Here is a 16,567-nt window from a genome sequence, read left to right as displayed (position 1 = left end):
GGGACTCAAAGAGCCATATGATCAAGTTATGTTTATGAGCTTGCACAAACAACAATCATGCAAACATAACCAACACGTAGAAAATGATTACAGTCCATCAGCTGCGGACATAGCTGTACTATATTCATATTATTTCTAAACCATTCTTGACTTCTGTGTGTGTCTGTCAGTTATCAGATATGTTAGTCCTGTCTAGTCTCCGCCCACCGCGCAAAATCAGGATATTTGGAGAGAGAAGGAAAGTAACACGTTGGTGCAACATTGTATGATTTTTCGGAACATAAATTGCATCTTATTCCGAGCAACATTGATGAAAGCAACGTATATATTTTTCCTTACAGGTGAGTAGCCTATTTTTCTCATCCAACATTGAATAGTTTTTTTCAAAATGTGTTTATGATCGAAAGGTGGGCACAATGTGTGTGTGTGTGTGTGTTTTTTTTTACCAGTCCTCTTATCGGAGTTTCAGATAGGGAAACAATAGGGAAAGTGTAGACGGGAGGAAGTCACATTAAAATTAATTATAAAGTCATTTGAACTATTTCAACATCGGAATTGGGATTCTCAAAAGGACCGCAAACGACATCATGGCACGTTTTAACGTGCTTATTCATATTCCGCTGCTCCGGGTGGAAAAAAAGAATGAACTTTAGTCAAATGTGTCAATTTTATCTTCACATACAAACCTTCGTTCAACTTCCGTCAAACGCCCGCTAACTGGCCTCACGTTAGAATTCCCGTTGGTCTCCCATTTTTCCAGAAAACGTGGGAGGGTTTGGTGTGTTGACACGACAGGATACAGTATCGTTTTTTTTTTACTGAATTATGCAGGCTCTCACTGTTAAATGCAGGTCAACATTGTTAAATAGTTGCTACATAATTTTCTTATCTTGTTGCCAAAGTCATGATATGAATACGCGAACATGCCGTTTGATAGATGTTTGCCACACCGTCACTGACTGTAAACTGTAAGATTAATGTACATGAGTTAACATTTCTTCTTGGGGTTAAATAGTGAGAAAGTAATGTGTGATATGAGTATTATATCTGTATGTGAAGGCTAAAATATAATTTTAACCCAGTCTGAAATGATTGGTATACCATTCGTTTATAACAACCATTGTTGCAGGGCTGAGAAACTGGTAGAAATCTGCAGATAAGTAGTTCAAGACAGGCCTACAATAAACAATCCATTCCTCAATTAGGCAGGCTATCATTAGTGCTATTTTATTCATTCCTGTTTCAAACAATGGAGTCTTACATATCTCTCCCTTTGAATTATGCACACTGCAGTGCATTTCAGAGGGAACAAAGAATAGAATGTCGATAAGCAACCACTGACCCACAACATCTGCATCAGTCGTCTTTAACTGTAAGTTCTGTTACACCACAGGTGCACCTGCTGTCAAGCTAACGAAGCATAGTAGAGCGAAGTGGAACCTATGTAAACGCCTAGGTTGCAGGTTGACACAGCAGGGACACAGAACAAGTCAAGTGGTCATGGTTGACTGGACTGGACTGGGAATCAGAAACAACGTTGGTTTTCCAAACATTTAGAAGTGATACAATAGCTAGTTTTTCATCCAATTGTCAGCAGATTTTCATGCAAATATTCTAAAAGCTGCATAAAACAATATGCTTGTTTTCCCACCAGAGATGTTTCCATCAAACAGACTTGTTGAGGATAAAAATGTGACTTTTGCGGTCAAATCCCCATGTTCCAAAATAAAATGACCATCGCATATTCAACTTTACTGATGGTTTTGTCACAAACTGTTGCGTTATATTGCAAATGTTCCCACTCGGGTCTTGGCTTGTGTGCTCTAGCCAACAGCTTGCACATACAGCGATGAGATTATTATGGTTAAGAGCAAGATCATTTTTTGTCTGTTAAACGGCAGCCAAGCATCGATCATCTTGTCATTAAAATAAGACTGTTGATATTTATTGAAAAGGAGTATAATAAATGACATGCTTTCCCGAGTCGTAGTGGGAGGACCACACAACATATCATTGTGTAACTCCAAGTTTACTTCCATATGATGGTTATTTAAATACTGTACATTAAAAAAATGTATTCAGACACTGACTTTTTCTAAATTTTGTTACGTTACAGCCTTATTCTAAAATGGATTAAATAAAACATTTTCCTCATCAATCTACACACAATGCCCCATAATGACACAGCGAAAACAGGTTTTTAGAATATTTTGCAAATGTATTAAAAATAATTTAAAAGATACCTTATTTACGTAAGTATTCAGACCCTTTGCTATGAGACTCGAAATTGAGATCAGGTGCATCCTGTTTCCATTGACCATCCTTGAGATGTTTAAACAACTTGATTGGAGTCCACCAGTGGTAAATTCAATTGATTGGACATGATTTGGAAAGGCACACACCTGTCTATCTAAGGTCCCACAGTTGACAATGCATGTCAGAGCAAAAACCAAGCCATGAGGTTGAAGGAATTGTCCGTAGAACTCCGAGACAAGATTGTGTTGAGGCACAGTTCTGGGGAAGGGTACCAAAACATTTCTGCAACATTGAAGGTCCCCAAAAACACATTGGCCCCCATCATTCTTAAATGGAAGAAGTTTGGAACCACCAGGAGTCTTCCTAGAGCTGGCCGGTCGGCCAAACTGAGCAATCAGGGGAGAAGGGCCTTGGTCAGGGAGGTGAACATTAACCCAATGGCCACTCTGACAGAGCTCCAGGGTTCCTCTATGGAGATGAGAGAACCTCCCAGAAGGACAACCAGCTCTGCAGCTCTCCACCAATCAGGCCTTTGTGGTTGAGTGGCCAGATGGAAGCCACTCCTCAGTAAAAGGCACATGTCAGCACGCTTGGAGTTTGCCAAAAGGCACCTAAAGACCCTCAGACCATGAGAAACAAGATTCTCTCTAAGATTGTACTCTTTGGCCTGAATGCCAAGCGTCACGTCTGGAGGAAACCTGACACCATCCCTACGGTGAAGCATGGTGGTGGCAGCATCATGCTGTGGGGATGTTTTTCAGCGGCAGGTACTGGGAGACTAGTCAGGATTGAGGGAAAGATGAACGGAGCAAGGTACAGAGAGATCTTTGATGGAAACCTGCTCCAAAGCGCTCAGGACCTCGGACTGGGGCGAAGGTTCAGCTTCCAACAGGACAATGACCCTAAGCACACAACCAAGACAACACAGGAGTGGCTTCGGGACAAGTCCTTGAGTGGCCCAGCCAGAGCCCGGACTTGAACCCGATCAATCATCTCTGGAGAGACCTATAGCTGTGCAGCGAGGCTCCCCAAACAAACTGACAGAGCTTGAGAGGATCTGCAGAGAAGAATGGGAGAAACTTCCCAAATACAGGTGTGCCAAGCTGTTAGCGTCACACCCAAGAAGACTCGAGGCTGTAATTGCTGCCAAAGTTGCTTCAACAAAAGTACTGAGTAAATGGTCTGAATACTTATGTAAATGTGATGCTTCAGGTTCTTATTTTTAATACATTCTAAAAACCTGTTTTTGCTTTGGCATTATGGGGTGTTATGTGTCGATTGATGAGGGACAAACACCATTTAATCCATTTTAGAATGCTGTAACAAAATGTGGAAAAAGTCTGAGTACTTTCCTAATGTATGTATGTGTGGTATGTATGTATGTACAGTGGGCTCCAAAATTGCTGGCACAAATAATGCATAAACAAATATAAACAATATAATTATAGAGAGAAACTCAAAATACCAACATGTGAGAAATACTGTACTCTATTCATGTTTCAATGGAACCAACAAAAATAATTTATTGATTTTAATAAAAAATCAATATCCTCCAAATCAAGGTTTCACAATTAATAGCACCCTTAAATATTATTGTAATTAACATCTACTAAAATTAAACCACAATTTAAATTAAGTCTTAAGGAACTATATTGAGCCATTTACATCACTTCCTGTTTCACTAGGGTATAAAAATGAGGTAACATGCATGCAATATCCCTTTGTCATCCAACACCATGAAGAAAAGAAAAGAACTGGCAGTTCAAAAGAGACAGATGGTCGTAGTCCTTCATAAACCCGGTAATGGCTACAAGATCCACAAACGATTGAATATACCACTGAGCACTGTCAGGGCAATTATTTAAAAATTCTAAAGATGTGTGTTGGACTTTCCAACAAAACAATGACCTGAAACATACCTCAAGATCCACACAGAAATGGTTCTGTGACAGCAAAATCGATGTTCTGCCATGGCCATCTCAGTCGCCGGACCTCAATCCAATCTAAACCTGTGGACTGAAGGAAGGATCTTGAAAGGATCTGCATAGATCTGCATAGATCTGCATGTCCAAAATCCCTCCAAATGTGTCAAACATTACAGGACAAGACTATGCTGTTATCCTTGCCAGAGGTGGTTGCACTAAGTACTAAATGAGGAGTGCCAATAAATATGAAACCTTGATTTGGTTAAATGTATTTTGTATTAAATAATTGTATGATTTTGGTTGGTTCCATTGAAACATTAATCAAGTACAGTATTTCTCACATGTTGGTATTTTGAGTTCATCTCTATAATTATATTGTTTATATTTTTTAAAGTGTTTTGTGCATTGACAGTCAGGGGTGCCAGTAATTTTGGAGCCCACTGTATGTGTATGTACAGTACCAGTCAAAAGTTTTAGAGCACCTATTTATTCAAGGGTTTTTCTTAATTTTTACTATTATTACATTGCAGAATAATAGTGAAGACGTCAACACTATGAAATAACTCATATGGAATCATGTAGTAACCAAAAAAGTGTTTTAAACAAATCAAAATATATGTTATATTCTTCATAGTAGCCACCCTTTGCCTTGATGAAAGCTTTGCACACTCTTGGCATTCTCAAATCAAATCACATTTTATTGGTCACATACACGTGTTTAGCAGATGTTATTGCAGGTGGAGCGAAATGCTTGTGTTTCTAGATCCGACAGTGCAGTAATATCTAACCATTAATATCAAACAATTTCACAACATATACCCAAAACACACAAATCTAAGTAAAGGAATGTAATTAAGAATATATAAATATATGGATGAGCAATGTCAGAGCGGTATAGAGTGGCTAGTGATTTCAAGTCTATGTATATAGACAGTAGCAACTCTCAACCAGCTTCATGAGGAATGCTTTTCCAACAGTCTTGAAGGACTTCCCACATATGCTGAGCACTTGCTGGCTGCTTTTCCTTCACTCATTCCAACTCATCCCAAACCATCTCATTTGGGTTGAGGTTGGGTGATTGTGGAGGCCAGGTCATCTGATGCACTACTCCATCACTCTCCTTGGCCAAATAGCTCTTACACAGCCTGGAGATGTGTTTTGGGTCATTGTCCTGTTGAAAAGCAAATGATAGTCCCACTAAGCGCAAACCAGATGAGATGGCGTATCTCTGCAGAATGCTCTGGTAGCCATGCTGGTTAATTGTGCCTTGATTTCTAAATTAATCACTGACAGTGTCACCAGCAAAGCACCATCACACCTCCTCCTCCTCCATGCTTCACGGTGGGAACCACACATGCTGAGATCATCCGTTCACCTACTCAGCGTCTCACAAAGACACGGCGGTTGGAACCAAAATATCACATTTGGACTCTTCAGACCAAAGGACAGATTTCTACTGGTCTAATGTCCATTGCTCGTGTGTCTTGGCCCAAGCAAGTCTCTTCTTATTATTGCTGTCCTTTAGTAGTGGTTTCTTTGCAGCAATTTGACCATGAAGGCCTGATTCACACAGTCTCCTCTGAACAGTTGATGTTGATATGTGTCTGTTACTTGAACTCTTTGACGCATTTATTTGGGCTGCAATTTCTGAGGCTGGTAACTCTAATGAACTGCCGCAGAGGTGACTGGTCCTCATGGGAGCCAGTTTCATCACAGCGCTTGATGGCTTTTGCGACTGCACTTGAAGGAACTTTCAAAGTTCTTGACATTTTCCGTATTGACTGACATACATGTCTTAAAGTAATGATGGAAAGTTGTTTCTCTTTGCTTATTTGAGCTGTTCTTGCCATTATATGGACTTGGTCTTTTACCAAATAGGGTGATCATCTGTTTACCACCCATACCTTGTCATGTATATATTTTATAATATTTGAGCATGAAGGTGTTTCCACAGCCATTGCTAGCATAATACATTTTACAGACACACAAAGATCCTAGACCATATCGAACAAACAAATTGTTTGTCGACATTTATAAAACTGTCCTGCCATTTCAGCCCAGTCGTGACATAATTTTTCATGCGTCAGGTAATTCATCCCAATGACATGGTTGGATTGAAACTGGATAATGACCATTCAGGCCTACAGTCGTCCATTCTGTCTTTCCTCCCCCTTGGATTCTATTGAGTCATGCTTGCAATCCCACTGCCCCTCCTAGGTTTCAGCTCCAGTTCTCAACTGTTGTGCCACAACATGCCTGCCAGAAAGCATCAGCTTTGAGTCTCTCCTAGCGACAGGCCTCTTCCCAGTAGTATCTGTGGGCTCATTGGGATTTTTTTCCTGCTACGTCATGGTAATGCCAATTTATGCAAATTCAGCTTCCATTCTGTCTGACACATCATCTTTCGCTTCGACACGACATAGGAAAAGGGCCTCAACCTCAACCTGAAAGGAGGCAAGGCCGCTCTGGTCGTGGCACTTTGAACTTTGACACGTTAACTTTGATTCTCATGAACATCAGAGCATCGGAAGTTCAAAGCTTCATCCATTTTCTAATTGATGCCCACTGATCCAGGGAAGGGATCTGACTTAAATGTCTGTGAATATTGGGGGAATGTGTGTCACAGACTCGTAGTATCCCTCTCTAATGCGGCTGCACCCACGACATGCCAAAAAAAACATGACATGCCGTGTAACTGGGAGATATCAGCACGGTCTATGTTGGATCTAGTTTGAAAGGTTTTGCGTTTGGTGTCTTGTGTATTCAAAATGTTCATGGCCCCTGAAGGCAGCTAGGGGTCTCGGTAGGGGTGATGGAGCTGCGATACTTGTGGTAAGCTTCCCGCCATGCAAGTTTGGACCTGCATGCATGCTCTGGGAAGTGCAGATTCAGTTTCAGTTATGGGAATACACATTTCCTGTCCAGCTACAGTAGAACACTAACCAAGAATACTGTGTCAAATCACTCACAAGAATTCTGTAGTTTCTCTGAGAAGCTTTTAATTGCTCAAAATGACAGAAGAGCTTTTGAGGTCAAATAACCTGGCATACTACTGTATTTTTCTCAACAAAAGTTCATCAACTATTTGATCACAAGAAATAACTAGCCATTTGAGCATTGTCATTACCACACACATTGTGTTTAGGTGGACAAGAGTGAGGGGTGATTTCAGTTGCTACACTGATGTATCGATGCATTCTGAAGTTACTTTCCGACACCATTCGATTGATTCGCCCCCCTGGTATGAAGAGATGACTGTTTTTGCCCGTTCATCCATGCACATGCAAGTTAGATCTTGAATGCTATTGACATATTGCGCAATTTGCACAAGTCCTTTTGAAATCTATTGAAGTCTGACATTTGTCAAGATCTCGAGCCTCTCGCAAGTCTCTCAAAGTTCTTGGTGGGTACTTATCTACTATGTTCTGACTTGTGGTTCAAATGCTCTTTCAGGTTGCAGCAATCAGGGTGGTAGAGATGTTACTGGTCACAGGATGTGGAGATGAGGCAATCATCTGAAGGACCGTTCCTCTTTCGCCCTGCTGCGAGTGGTTGGAGGTAACAGAGACCGATCGTCAGGCAACACCCATTTCTGGAGGCGAAGCGAGCAGTAAGTGTGAACGCTGTTCCACAGCTCCAAATGTGTGACAATTATGTCAAGTGACAAAATATGTGGTGATACAGTATTTAACTGGTTTCATTTTTGTTATTTGTTTGAAACAGCTGTGTTTCCTGCACTTTGAAACGTATATGTTGTGTGTCAAGAGTTGGTGTTCATTGAAGAAGTGATGGAGAACAATGGATGTATTTTACAGCTGAGCATCTGCGCTGCTCTGCACAAGATGCCATTGAAGCTACAGTATATTCTTCAGTGGATGTTGTCGTGCATTTCACAGCAACAAGTGAAACTTCTGCATAGGTATCTAGTCTTAGAGTCTTAGCGTAGAACACAAAGGAAGGTTAATTGGAACCCGACACTCTTAAGCATGTAGCCATGTACAGTACCAGTCAAATGTTTGGACCAACCTACTAGTTGTAGAATAATCATAATAGTGAAGTCATCAAAACTATGAAATAACACATTGAATTATGTTGTAACCAAAAAAGTGTAGAACAAATCAAAATATATATTATATTTGAGATTCTTCAAAGTAGCCACCCTTTTGCCTTGATGACAGCTTTGCACGCTCTTGGCATTCTCTCAGCCAGCTTAATGAGGAATGCTTTTCCAACAGTCTTGAATGAGTTGCTGAGCACTTTTCCTTCGCTCTGCAGTCCAACTCATCCCAAACCATCTCAATTGGGTTGAGGTCAGGTAATTGTGGAGGCCAGGTCATCTTATGCAGCACCATCACTCTCCTTCTTGGTCAAATAGCCCTTACACAGCCTGGAGGTGTGTTTGGGGTCATTGTCCTGTTAAAAAACAAATTATAGTCTCACTAAGTGCAAACCAGATGGGATGCTGTATCGCTGCAGAATGCTCTGGTAGCCATGCTGGTTAAGTGTGCCTTGAATTCTAAATAAATCACTGACAATGTCATCAGCAAAGCACCATCACACCACCTCCTCCATGCTTCACGGTGGGAACCACACATGCTGAGATCATCCTTTCACCTACTCTGCGTCTCACAAAGTGGTTTCTTTGCAGCAATTTGACCATGAAGGCCTGGTTCACACAGTCTCCTCTGAACAGTTGATGTTGAGATGTGTCTGTTACTCGAATTCTGTGAAGCATTTACATTCCTGTGGCGGTCCTCATGAGAGCCAGTTTCATCATAGCCCGCGATGGTTTTTGCAACTGTACTTGAAGAAACTTTCAAAGTTCTTAAAATGTTCAGCATTGACTGACCTTCATGTCTTAAAGTAATGATGGACTGTCATTTCTCTTTGCTTATTTGAGCTGTTCTTGCCATAATATGAACTTGGTCTTTTACCAAATAAGGCCATCTTCTGTATACCACCCCAGCTTGTCACAACACAACTGATTGGGTCAAACTCATTAAGAAGGAAAGAAATTCCACAAATTAACTTTCAACTTCTTATGGCTGCAGGGGCAGTATTGAGTAGCTTGGATGAATAAAGTGCCCAGAGTAAACGGCCTGCTCCTCAGTCCCAGTTGCTAACATATGCATACTATTAGTACATTTGGATAGAAAACACTCTGAAGTTTCTAAAACTGTTTGAATGATGTCTGTGAGTATAACACAACGCATATGGCAGGCAAAAACCAGAGATCCAAACAGGAAGTGGGAAATCTGAGGTTTGTAGTTTTTGAACTCAGCCCTATCGAATACACAGTGGGATATGGTTCAAGTTGCACTTCCACTAGATGTCAACCGTCTTTAGAAACTTGAGTGAGGCTTCTACTGTGATGTGGGGCTGGATGAGAGCTCTTTGAGTCAGTGGTCTGGCAGAGAGCCAGGTCCTGGTCACACGCATTTCACATGAGAGCGACCTGCGTTCCATGGCTATTCTACAGACAATGGAATTTTTCGGTTGGAACGTTATTGAAGATTTATGACAAAAACATCCTAAAGATTGATTCTATACTTAGTTTGAAATGTTTCTACGACCTATAACTTTTTGAACTTTTCGTCCGACGTTCTGGATCTGCACGAGCGTTTGGATTTGTGTACTAAACACCCTAACAAAAGTAGCTACTTGGACATAAATAATGGACATTATCGAACAAATCAAAGGATTCCTGGGAGTGCATTCTGATGAAGATCATCAAAGGTAAGGGAATATTTATAATGTTATTTCTGATTTCTGTTGACTCCAACATGGCGGATAATTAAAATGTTTTCATGAGCGCCATTCTCAGATTGTTGCATGGTTTGCTTTTTCCGTAAAGCTTTTTTGAAATCTGACACAGCGGTTACATTAAGGAGAGGTATATCTATAATTCCATTTGTAACACTTGTATTTTCATCAACATTTATGATGAGTATTTCTGTAAAATTTATGTGGCTCTCTGCAAAATCACTGGATGTTTTTGGAAGTACTGAACGTAAAGCGCCAATGTAAACTCAGATTTTTTTATATAAAAATAAACTTTATCAAACAAAACATACATGTATTGTGTAACATGAAGTCATATGAGTGTCTTCTGATGAAGATCATCAAAGGTTAGTGATTTAATTTTATCTCTATTTGTGCTTTTTGTGACTCCTATCTTTGGCTGGGAAAATGGCTGTTTTTCTGTGGCTTGATGGTGACCTAACATAATCGTTTGTGGTGCTTTCGCTGTAAAGCCTATTTGAAATCGGACACTGTGGTGGGATTAACAACAAGATTACCTTTACAACGGTATAAGATACATGTATGTTTGAGGAATTTTAATTATGAGATTTCTGTTGTTTTGAATTTGGCGCCCTGCACTTTCACTGGCTGTTGTCATATCAATCCCGTTAACGGGATTGCAGCCGTAAGAAGTTTTTAACAAGGCACACCGGTTAATTGAAACGCATTCCAGATGACTACCTCATGATGCTGGTTGAGAGAATGCCAAGAATGTGCACAGCTGTCATCAAGGCAAAGGTTGGCTACTTTAATATAACACTTTTTTTGCTTACTACATGATTCCATATGTGTTATTTCATAGTTTTGATGTCTTCACTGTTATTCAACAATGTAGAAAATAGTCAAAATAAAGAAAAACCCTTCTATGAGTAGGTGTGTCCAACCTTTTGACTGGTACTTGTAGCTAAACTCACCCAGGCTGTACTGTATTTGGGCTGACCTGTTCATCATTGAAGCCTATGACAGAAAGTGAAACATGAGACCGACTGCCCTTGCCTTTGTCTGTTTGGGAACTTGGCTCTAGGCCATTACCACTTCTAACTGTAACTAGCTATCACCGGTGGTGACCAAACCTAGCCATTTCTGAACAAGCACATTCCTGTCTGCCTGTGTCCAGGGCTGTGGTGTGCGGTGGCAGCTGTGCTTGGCGTCACGTTAACATGCAACAGTAGCACTCTGTGGGCTATAGGGGCTTGGTGACAGACACGCACTTTCCGCAGGATACACACTCACACACACTTGTACAGGAACACACGATGGCACCAAACACCAAGTATGGAAATGAAGCATTGACGCTAATCTGCTATTTACTTAATGCCAGGGTCATGTTCATTAGGCACCCAACAAAAGAAACCAGACTGAAACAGGGAGGGGCTAACTGGTGCTTGTCCCATAAGACGTTTTTCGTTTTCAGTTGCAAAATGTGTGTGTGTGTGTGTGTGTGTGTGTGTGTGTCCTAATAACAATGACCCTGCTCGCAGTCATGACATCTTCAAGAGCTCCACTCTCAACACTGGCCCCAATGTAAAGAATTGGACAGATTAGTTTAGATGTTTTGAAGTCCCCAGAGAGAGGGGGTGGAGAGAGAGACTGGGAGTGTGGGAGCTCGTGATACATGAGTCATGTGATAGGAGCACTATGGTTGTCACCCTGGGTATGTCACTACACATTTGTGACTCGTTACTGGGATGTGTGACTGGGCTGGGACTTGGAATGAGTGTGTACACTGAGTGTACAGAACATTAAGAACACCTGCTCTTTCCATGACACAGACTGACCAGTTGAAAGCTATGAATCGTTATTGATGTCACTTGTTAAATGCACTTCAATCAGCGTAGATGAAGGGGAGGAGACAGGTCATACAATTATTTTAAAGCCTTGAGACAATTGAGTATTGTGTATGTGCACCATTCAGAGGGCGAATGGGCAAGACAAAAGATTTTAACGGGGTATGGTAGTAGGTGCCAGGCTCACCGGTTTGTGCCAAGAACAGCAACGCTGCTGGGTTTTCCACCCACAACAATTTCCGTGTGTATCAAGAATGGTCCACTGCCCAACTGTGGGAAGCATTGGAGTCGACATATGCCGGCATCCTTGTAGAGTCCATGCTCCCGACGAATCGAGGCTGTTCTGAGGACAAAGGGGGCGGGGGTTGCAACTCAATATTAGGAAGGTATTCTTAATTTTTTGTACCCTCAATGTATGGCATCATGAGCTGTGTTGTCACCTTTTCTTTTACAAGACTATTGTGACACTGTGTTTGAGTTCCCACTCACTTAGGATGTTTGAGTGGCAGAGAGAGTGAGAGACTGGGAACTAACAATCTACAGTACTGTGCTCCGTGTGCTGGGAGTTACTGTGGAAGCCTTGGGCTGTGTTGTCACATCTGCTGTTCCCAGACTACCGTGTGAGTGAGACTCCCTCTGGACTCAGTTAATCATTTGTTACAAATGTTCCATATTGATCAAGAAAACATACCCTTATGCCACCATCTAGTAGCTACTATCATGCTTTTTCACTCGCTCTCTAACGATTGGGTAAATGTTCAGTCAACATCTGAATGTGCAGCAACACAAAAATTCCCCCCTGTGAGGAAATCATAATCTTGGAGCTGTTGTTTCCCTGGGGACTGCAGATGATGATGCGCAGTGTTCCAGTATTGCCTGAAAATCACTTCTATGTTGCTCGGTAATCTCCCTAAATGTATTTTGGCTGTGGAGGGGAAAAACTATGATGACACAATTTATAGAAAACCCAACCCACATCGCAGGTCGGTCATTGACCTATTGTTATCCTATCCAAGATCTGTTGGCAAGACAACCAGGCTATTGTTATAGTATTGGCTTAGAATAGGTGTTGACTGTTGTTTATGCTACCAGTCACATAGGTATTGTCCTAATAGATGTGTCAAAACTCTCATTGTCATCAACAGGGTAATCTCAGTGAGCAATCTGGGAAAACCTTTGAGTTTTGGCTATTCTGGTTCTGGTAATCTGTCATCTCCACACTACATTATCTGTTATGGATGGTGTTGACATTGATTGACTCATAATTGTTAAGATATGGCTGAAGATATAGGATTCATATCACAAAGATATACATAAAGATGGGCAATCCAGTATGCAGAGGATAGACGTTACGAGTATTATTTCCATAGGCCCATGCATGTAGAATGTGACTCCCAATGAGACAATGTCAACGATGAGACTGATCTCTCTCTTTCTCCACTCTACCAAAACAACACCACCCTGACTCACTCCTTGACTGTCTCCCGGCGGAAACGATAAAAGCCTTCTCCACGTTGACAGACTGTGCGGCTAGCAACTGTCTGCCACTAAAGCACGGCACCACACTGTTAAAACCCCTCCATTAGTGAAAGCCTTGGATATTTCATTATGTGAGAGGGTGTGGGCCTGACCCGGTCCCATAGGAACATATGAGTTCTCCCATCCCCCAACGTGTCTCTGTACTATTCTGCTCTCATAGCCACGGGCTTGATTGCCCTCCTGCTGCCGTTCCCCGACGCTGACACCAAGGCCCTTTTATTTTGCTATTGCAACTCCAAGGTTTCAGGACCTTGACTAGATCTATAATGGACACGTATTGACCAGGGAGAATACCGCTGTAGGAATATTGCAATCTTGAAACGATACAATGACACAATTCAAGAAGCCTGAAGAATGAGGACTAATTGAGCTCTGAGTGGGGGTCCAGAGGCCGATGATGATGATGATTTCTAACGGAGACTTGAAGCTGGGGACAGGAAGGCATGATTATGGTTGTGGCTTTGAGCAGATAAGAAAGGTAGGCCTCTGTACTGATATTGAATGTATTTTTAGTTGCGTTTAGTTTATTTGATCACTTGAAGGTACACCTACAAAATGATGCACTTGATTTAAGAATCTTCGAGGGTGAACACAATGGTTGACGACTTATTTCCACTGTGGTCCTTAAGTAACATCTCATTTAGAGATGAGGGACTCGGGGTGGCTTTCAGAGATAGTTATTGCATGGTGTTACGGTATGTAAACACCTCATGATGGTCTTCCTGTGCACATGGCTTGGCAGTCAGTCCATTAATCATTGCAGGACTAAATTGAAGTTTGCTTTTCTGGAAGGTCTATACAGGGATTTTTCTGCATAGAAAATGCTTGGGCAGGCTGTCTTAAGTCCAAACAGTGTAATCTAGTCATGAATAATGATGAGTGAGAGGCACAAGGATCATACCAGGCACAAAGATCATACCCCCAAGACATACTAACCTTTCACCATTACCAGTAACGGGAGGTTAGCATTTTGGGGGGGGGGGTTATGATATTTATGCCTCTGTAACTTTCTCACTCAATATTCACGATTCATTCATGATTATCCGTAATCATGGTAGCATCCACATTAATGTAGAATTGTTCAGAAAAATATTGTTTTCTTATTTACAATAGAAGTGAGTCCAAAATTACACAATACATGATTTACCATTCATTTATTTTGGAAACAAAGTAATCTGAAAGACACCGTAAGTGAATTTGTCCAAATACTAATAACAGAACTAGATGCATAAGTGTTTGATCTTGAATCCAAAATGCTGCAGTATAGAGTCAAATTAAAGTTTCAGCTTCACTGACCAAAGAATTACGTAGGGGGGTATATATAGATAGAATTTTAAGGCTAGCGATATCTCTCTTTCTTTCTTTCTTTCTCTCGCTCTTTCTCTAAAAATGTGTCCCAGAGCGAGTGCTTTCTAGGAATGACATGTTTCAGCCTACACCCCCACTAGCACTGTCAAGTAACAAGCTATTGTCTCAGTCACCTCAGTCTCAACTTAACCTGACACCATGCATTCATTCAAGCTCCTACCACGATGCTTCTGTCCAATGACGGGCTGGCGTCCTACAGACGAGGTCACAGCCCCTACAGAAAACCTATTGTTAACTCATTCAGGGTAGAGGCCCTCCAGAGCCCTTTAACTAATTGCATGTCAAATAAGAATGATGGTACTAGTAGAGAGACAAGTGTTTGGTGTGACCATTACTAAATTGCATAGAAGGGTTGTTAACACACAGGGTTGCTAATGTAACTGATTTATGGGGTCTCGTCCAGGATCTCATCAAACTAACATGGGGGAAAAACACCTGCCGTTTTTCTAATGCATATTTGCTTGGACAGGCAGTGTTTTCCTTCAACAGATATTGTTACGTATGTGGCGGAAAAGGCAGGCTTCTCTCTCAGGACCTACTGGGCCCCAGTGAGATGGATATTGTTTAAGTAGTGCCGGTCAGCGACTGTTACCCAAGAGTGAGGCTAGTGCGCCAGGCTCCTATTCCCTCACATTGCTGGGTCTTGTTCATTAGGGCGTGCAAAGGAAAACGCTTAAACGCTTTGCAACAGAAAACAAGAATGAGCGTTTCTTATTGGCCAAAACCTGGTAGTCCCTCCCTGTTTCAGTCGGTTTCCTTTTGTTTGGTGTCTAATGAACGCTACCCTGGGGAATGAGACAAGGGTTATGCCTCTGTTGTGACAAGAGTTATCATATAGGGTTTCTTTCCAGCTTGACCCACTGACCTAGTCTACATATAATGTGTGTATTTAAGACACAGTAGCATGCCCAAATGCGCACATATAATATATATTATTTAGCCTATATCTGTGGAGTTCTGAGGAAAGTTAGATGGAGATGTCCAGGGAATAGATTTTATGGTGTTGGGACCGCTGGAGTCTGGTTGCGCTGCATTCGTGTGTGCTGTGGCGGGCTACTTTTGTGTTTTTTTTTTATGGTTTAGGTGAATGGCTTTTACATGGAAAAAGGATGGTATTCAAATCCAGTGGTTTCCCTTCCCTATACACACGTGTGATAGGTTATTTTCAGCAGGGCAATGTGTCCTTCCTTGTTGCAGATAGGAGTTCCTCTAGTCCTTTGTCATTTGGCTAATATGTTTGTGTTAAAGTCGCTACTTCAATTAGATCCTGAATGGTTCGAAGTGCCTGTCAGTGTTGTTTGTCTTTTCAGTAGGACGTGTCTGAGTAGATCAGTCGTTGTAAATGGAGCCACATTTGCGCAAGTTGAGAATGAAAGTGGAAGTTGTAGGCTACGGAGAAATAGAGGTGACATGAGGGTTGTGAGGAATGGAAAGAAAGAAAGGGTCACCGCTGGTTTCACATCTCTTTAAGGAGGAAGAAAGAATAAATGTTTGTCTTTGAAGAAGATTCCATCTCAAACATGCCATTAATCAATTTTACTCTCGTTTGCCCTCAGAACTCAGAAAGGATGGCGTCACAGGAAAGGGGGGAGCCTCCTCCTAATGGCAGCCAATCAGACAGCCGGTTGAAGAGCAAGAAGCCGCCCAGTCTGGTCATAGCCATCCCTGCCCCAGAGGAGGAAGAGAGGGTTGAAGAGGGAGCTGAAACGGTCAAGCAGGTACCCCTTTTGACCTGATCTTTCTTTGACTTTGACCCCTCTTTATGGAAACATGGTCTGTACTTGGAAAATGGCAGTTGATGCTCTGATGAAGGCCATTTCAATAGGAGAGGGAAGAATTGGCAAGCCAACTTTAACAGTTGGTAGAATAGTCGAGGAGTTTCAGCCCTCA

At 41.6% G+C, this 16,567-nt stretch overlaps 1 protein-coding gene across 4 annotated transcripts in view; it reads left to right on the top strand.

Annotated features, from left to right (window-relative positions):
* Positions 1–221: 221 nt before the first annotated feature.
* LOC139424658 (inactive rhomboid protein 2-like) overlaps positions 222–16,567 on the top strand; it is a 47,266-nt gene continuing 30,920 nt past the window's right edge. For 2 of the 4 annotated variants that reach the window (XM_071176705.1, XM_071176706.1), the window contains exons 1-2: positions 13,630–13,787; positions 16,234–16,395. In XM_071176705.1, coding sequence (XP_071032806.1) covers positions 13,704–13,787; positions 16,234–16,395 — 246 coding nt within the window. In that variant the 5' untranslated portion in view covers positions 13,630–13,703. Of the gene's footprint in view, positions 342–7,634; positions 7,792–13,629; positions 13,788–16,233; positions 16,396–16,567 lie in introns of those variants that run through there. The other 2 variants (XM_071176708.1, XM_071176709.1) reach the window with 2 other exon arrangements.

This window comes from Oncorhynchus clarkii, chromosome 13 (genome assembly GCF_045791955.1).
Source record: "Oncorhynchus clarkii lewisi isolate Uvic-CL-2024 chromosome 13, UVic_Ocla_1.0, whole genome shotgun sequence".
In the NCBI taxonomy this organism is placed as follows: Eukaryota; Metazoa; Chordata; class Actinopteri; order Salmoniformes; family Salmonidae; genus Oncorhynchus; species Oncorhynchus clarkii.
Note: the sequence above shows the minus strand (reverse complement) of the source record. Positions and strands in the feature narration are given on the sequence as shown.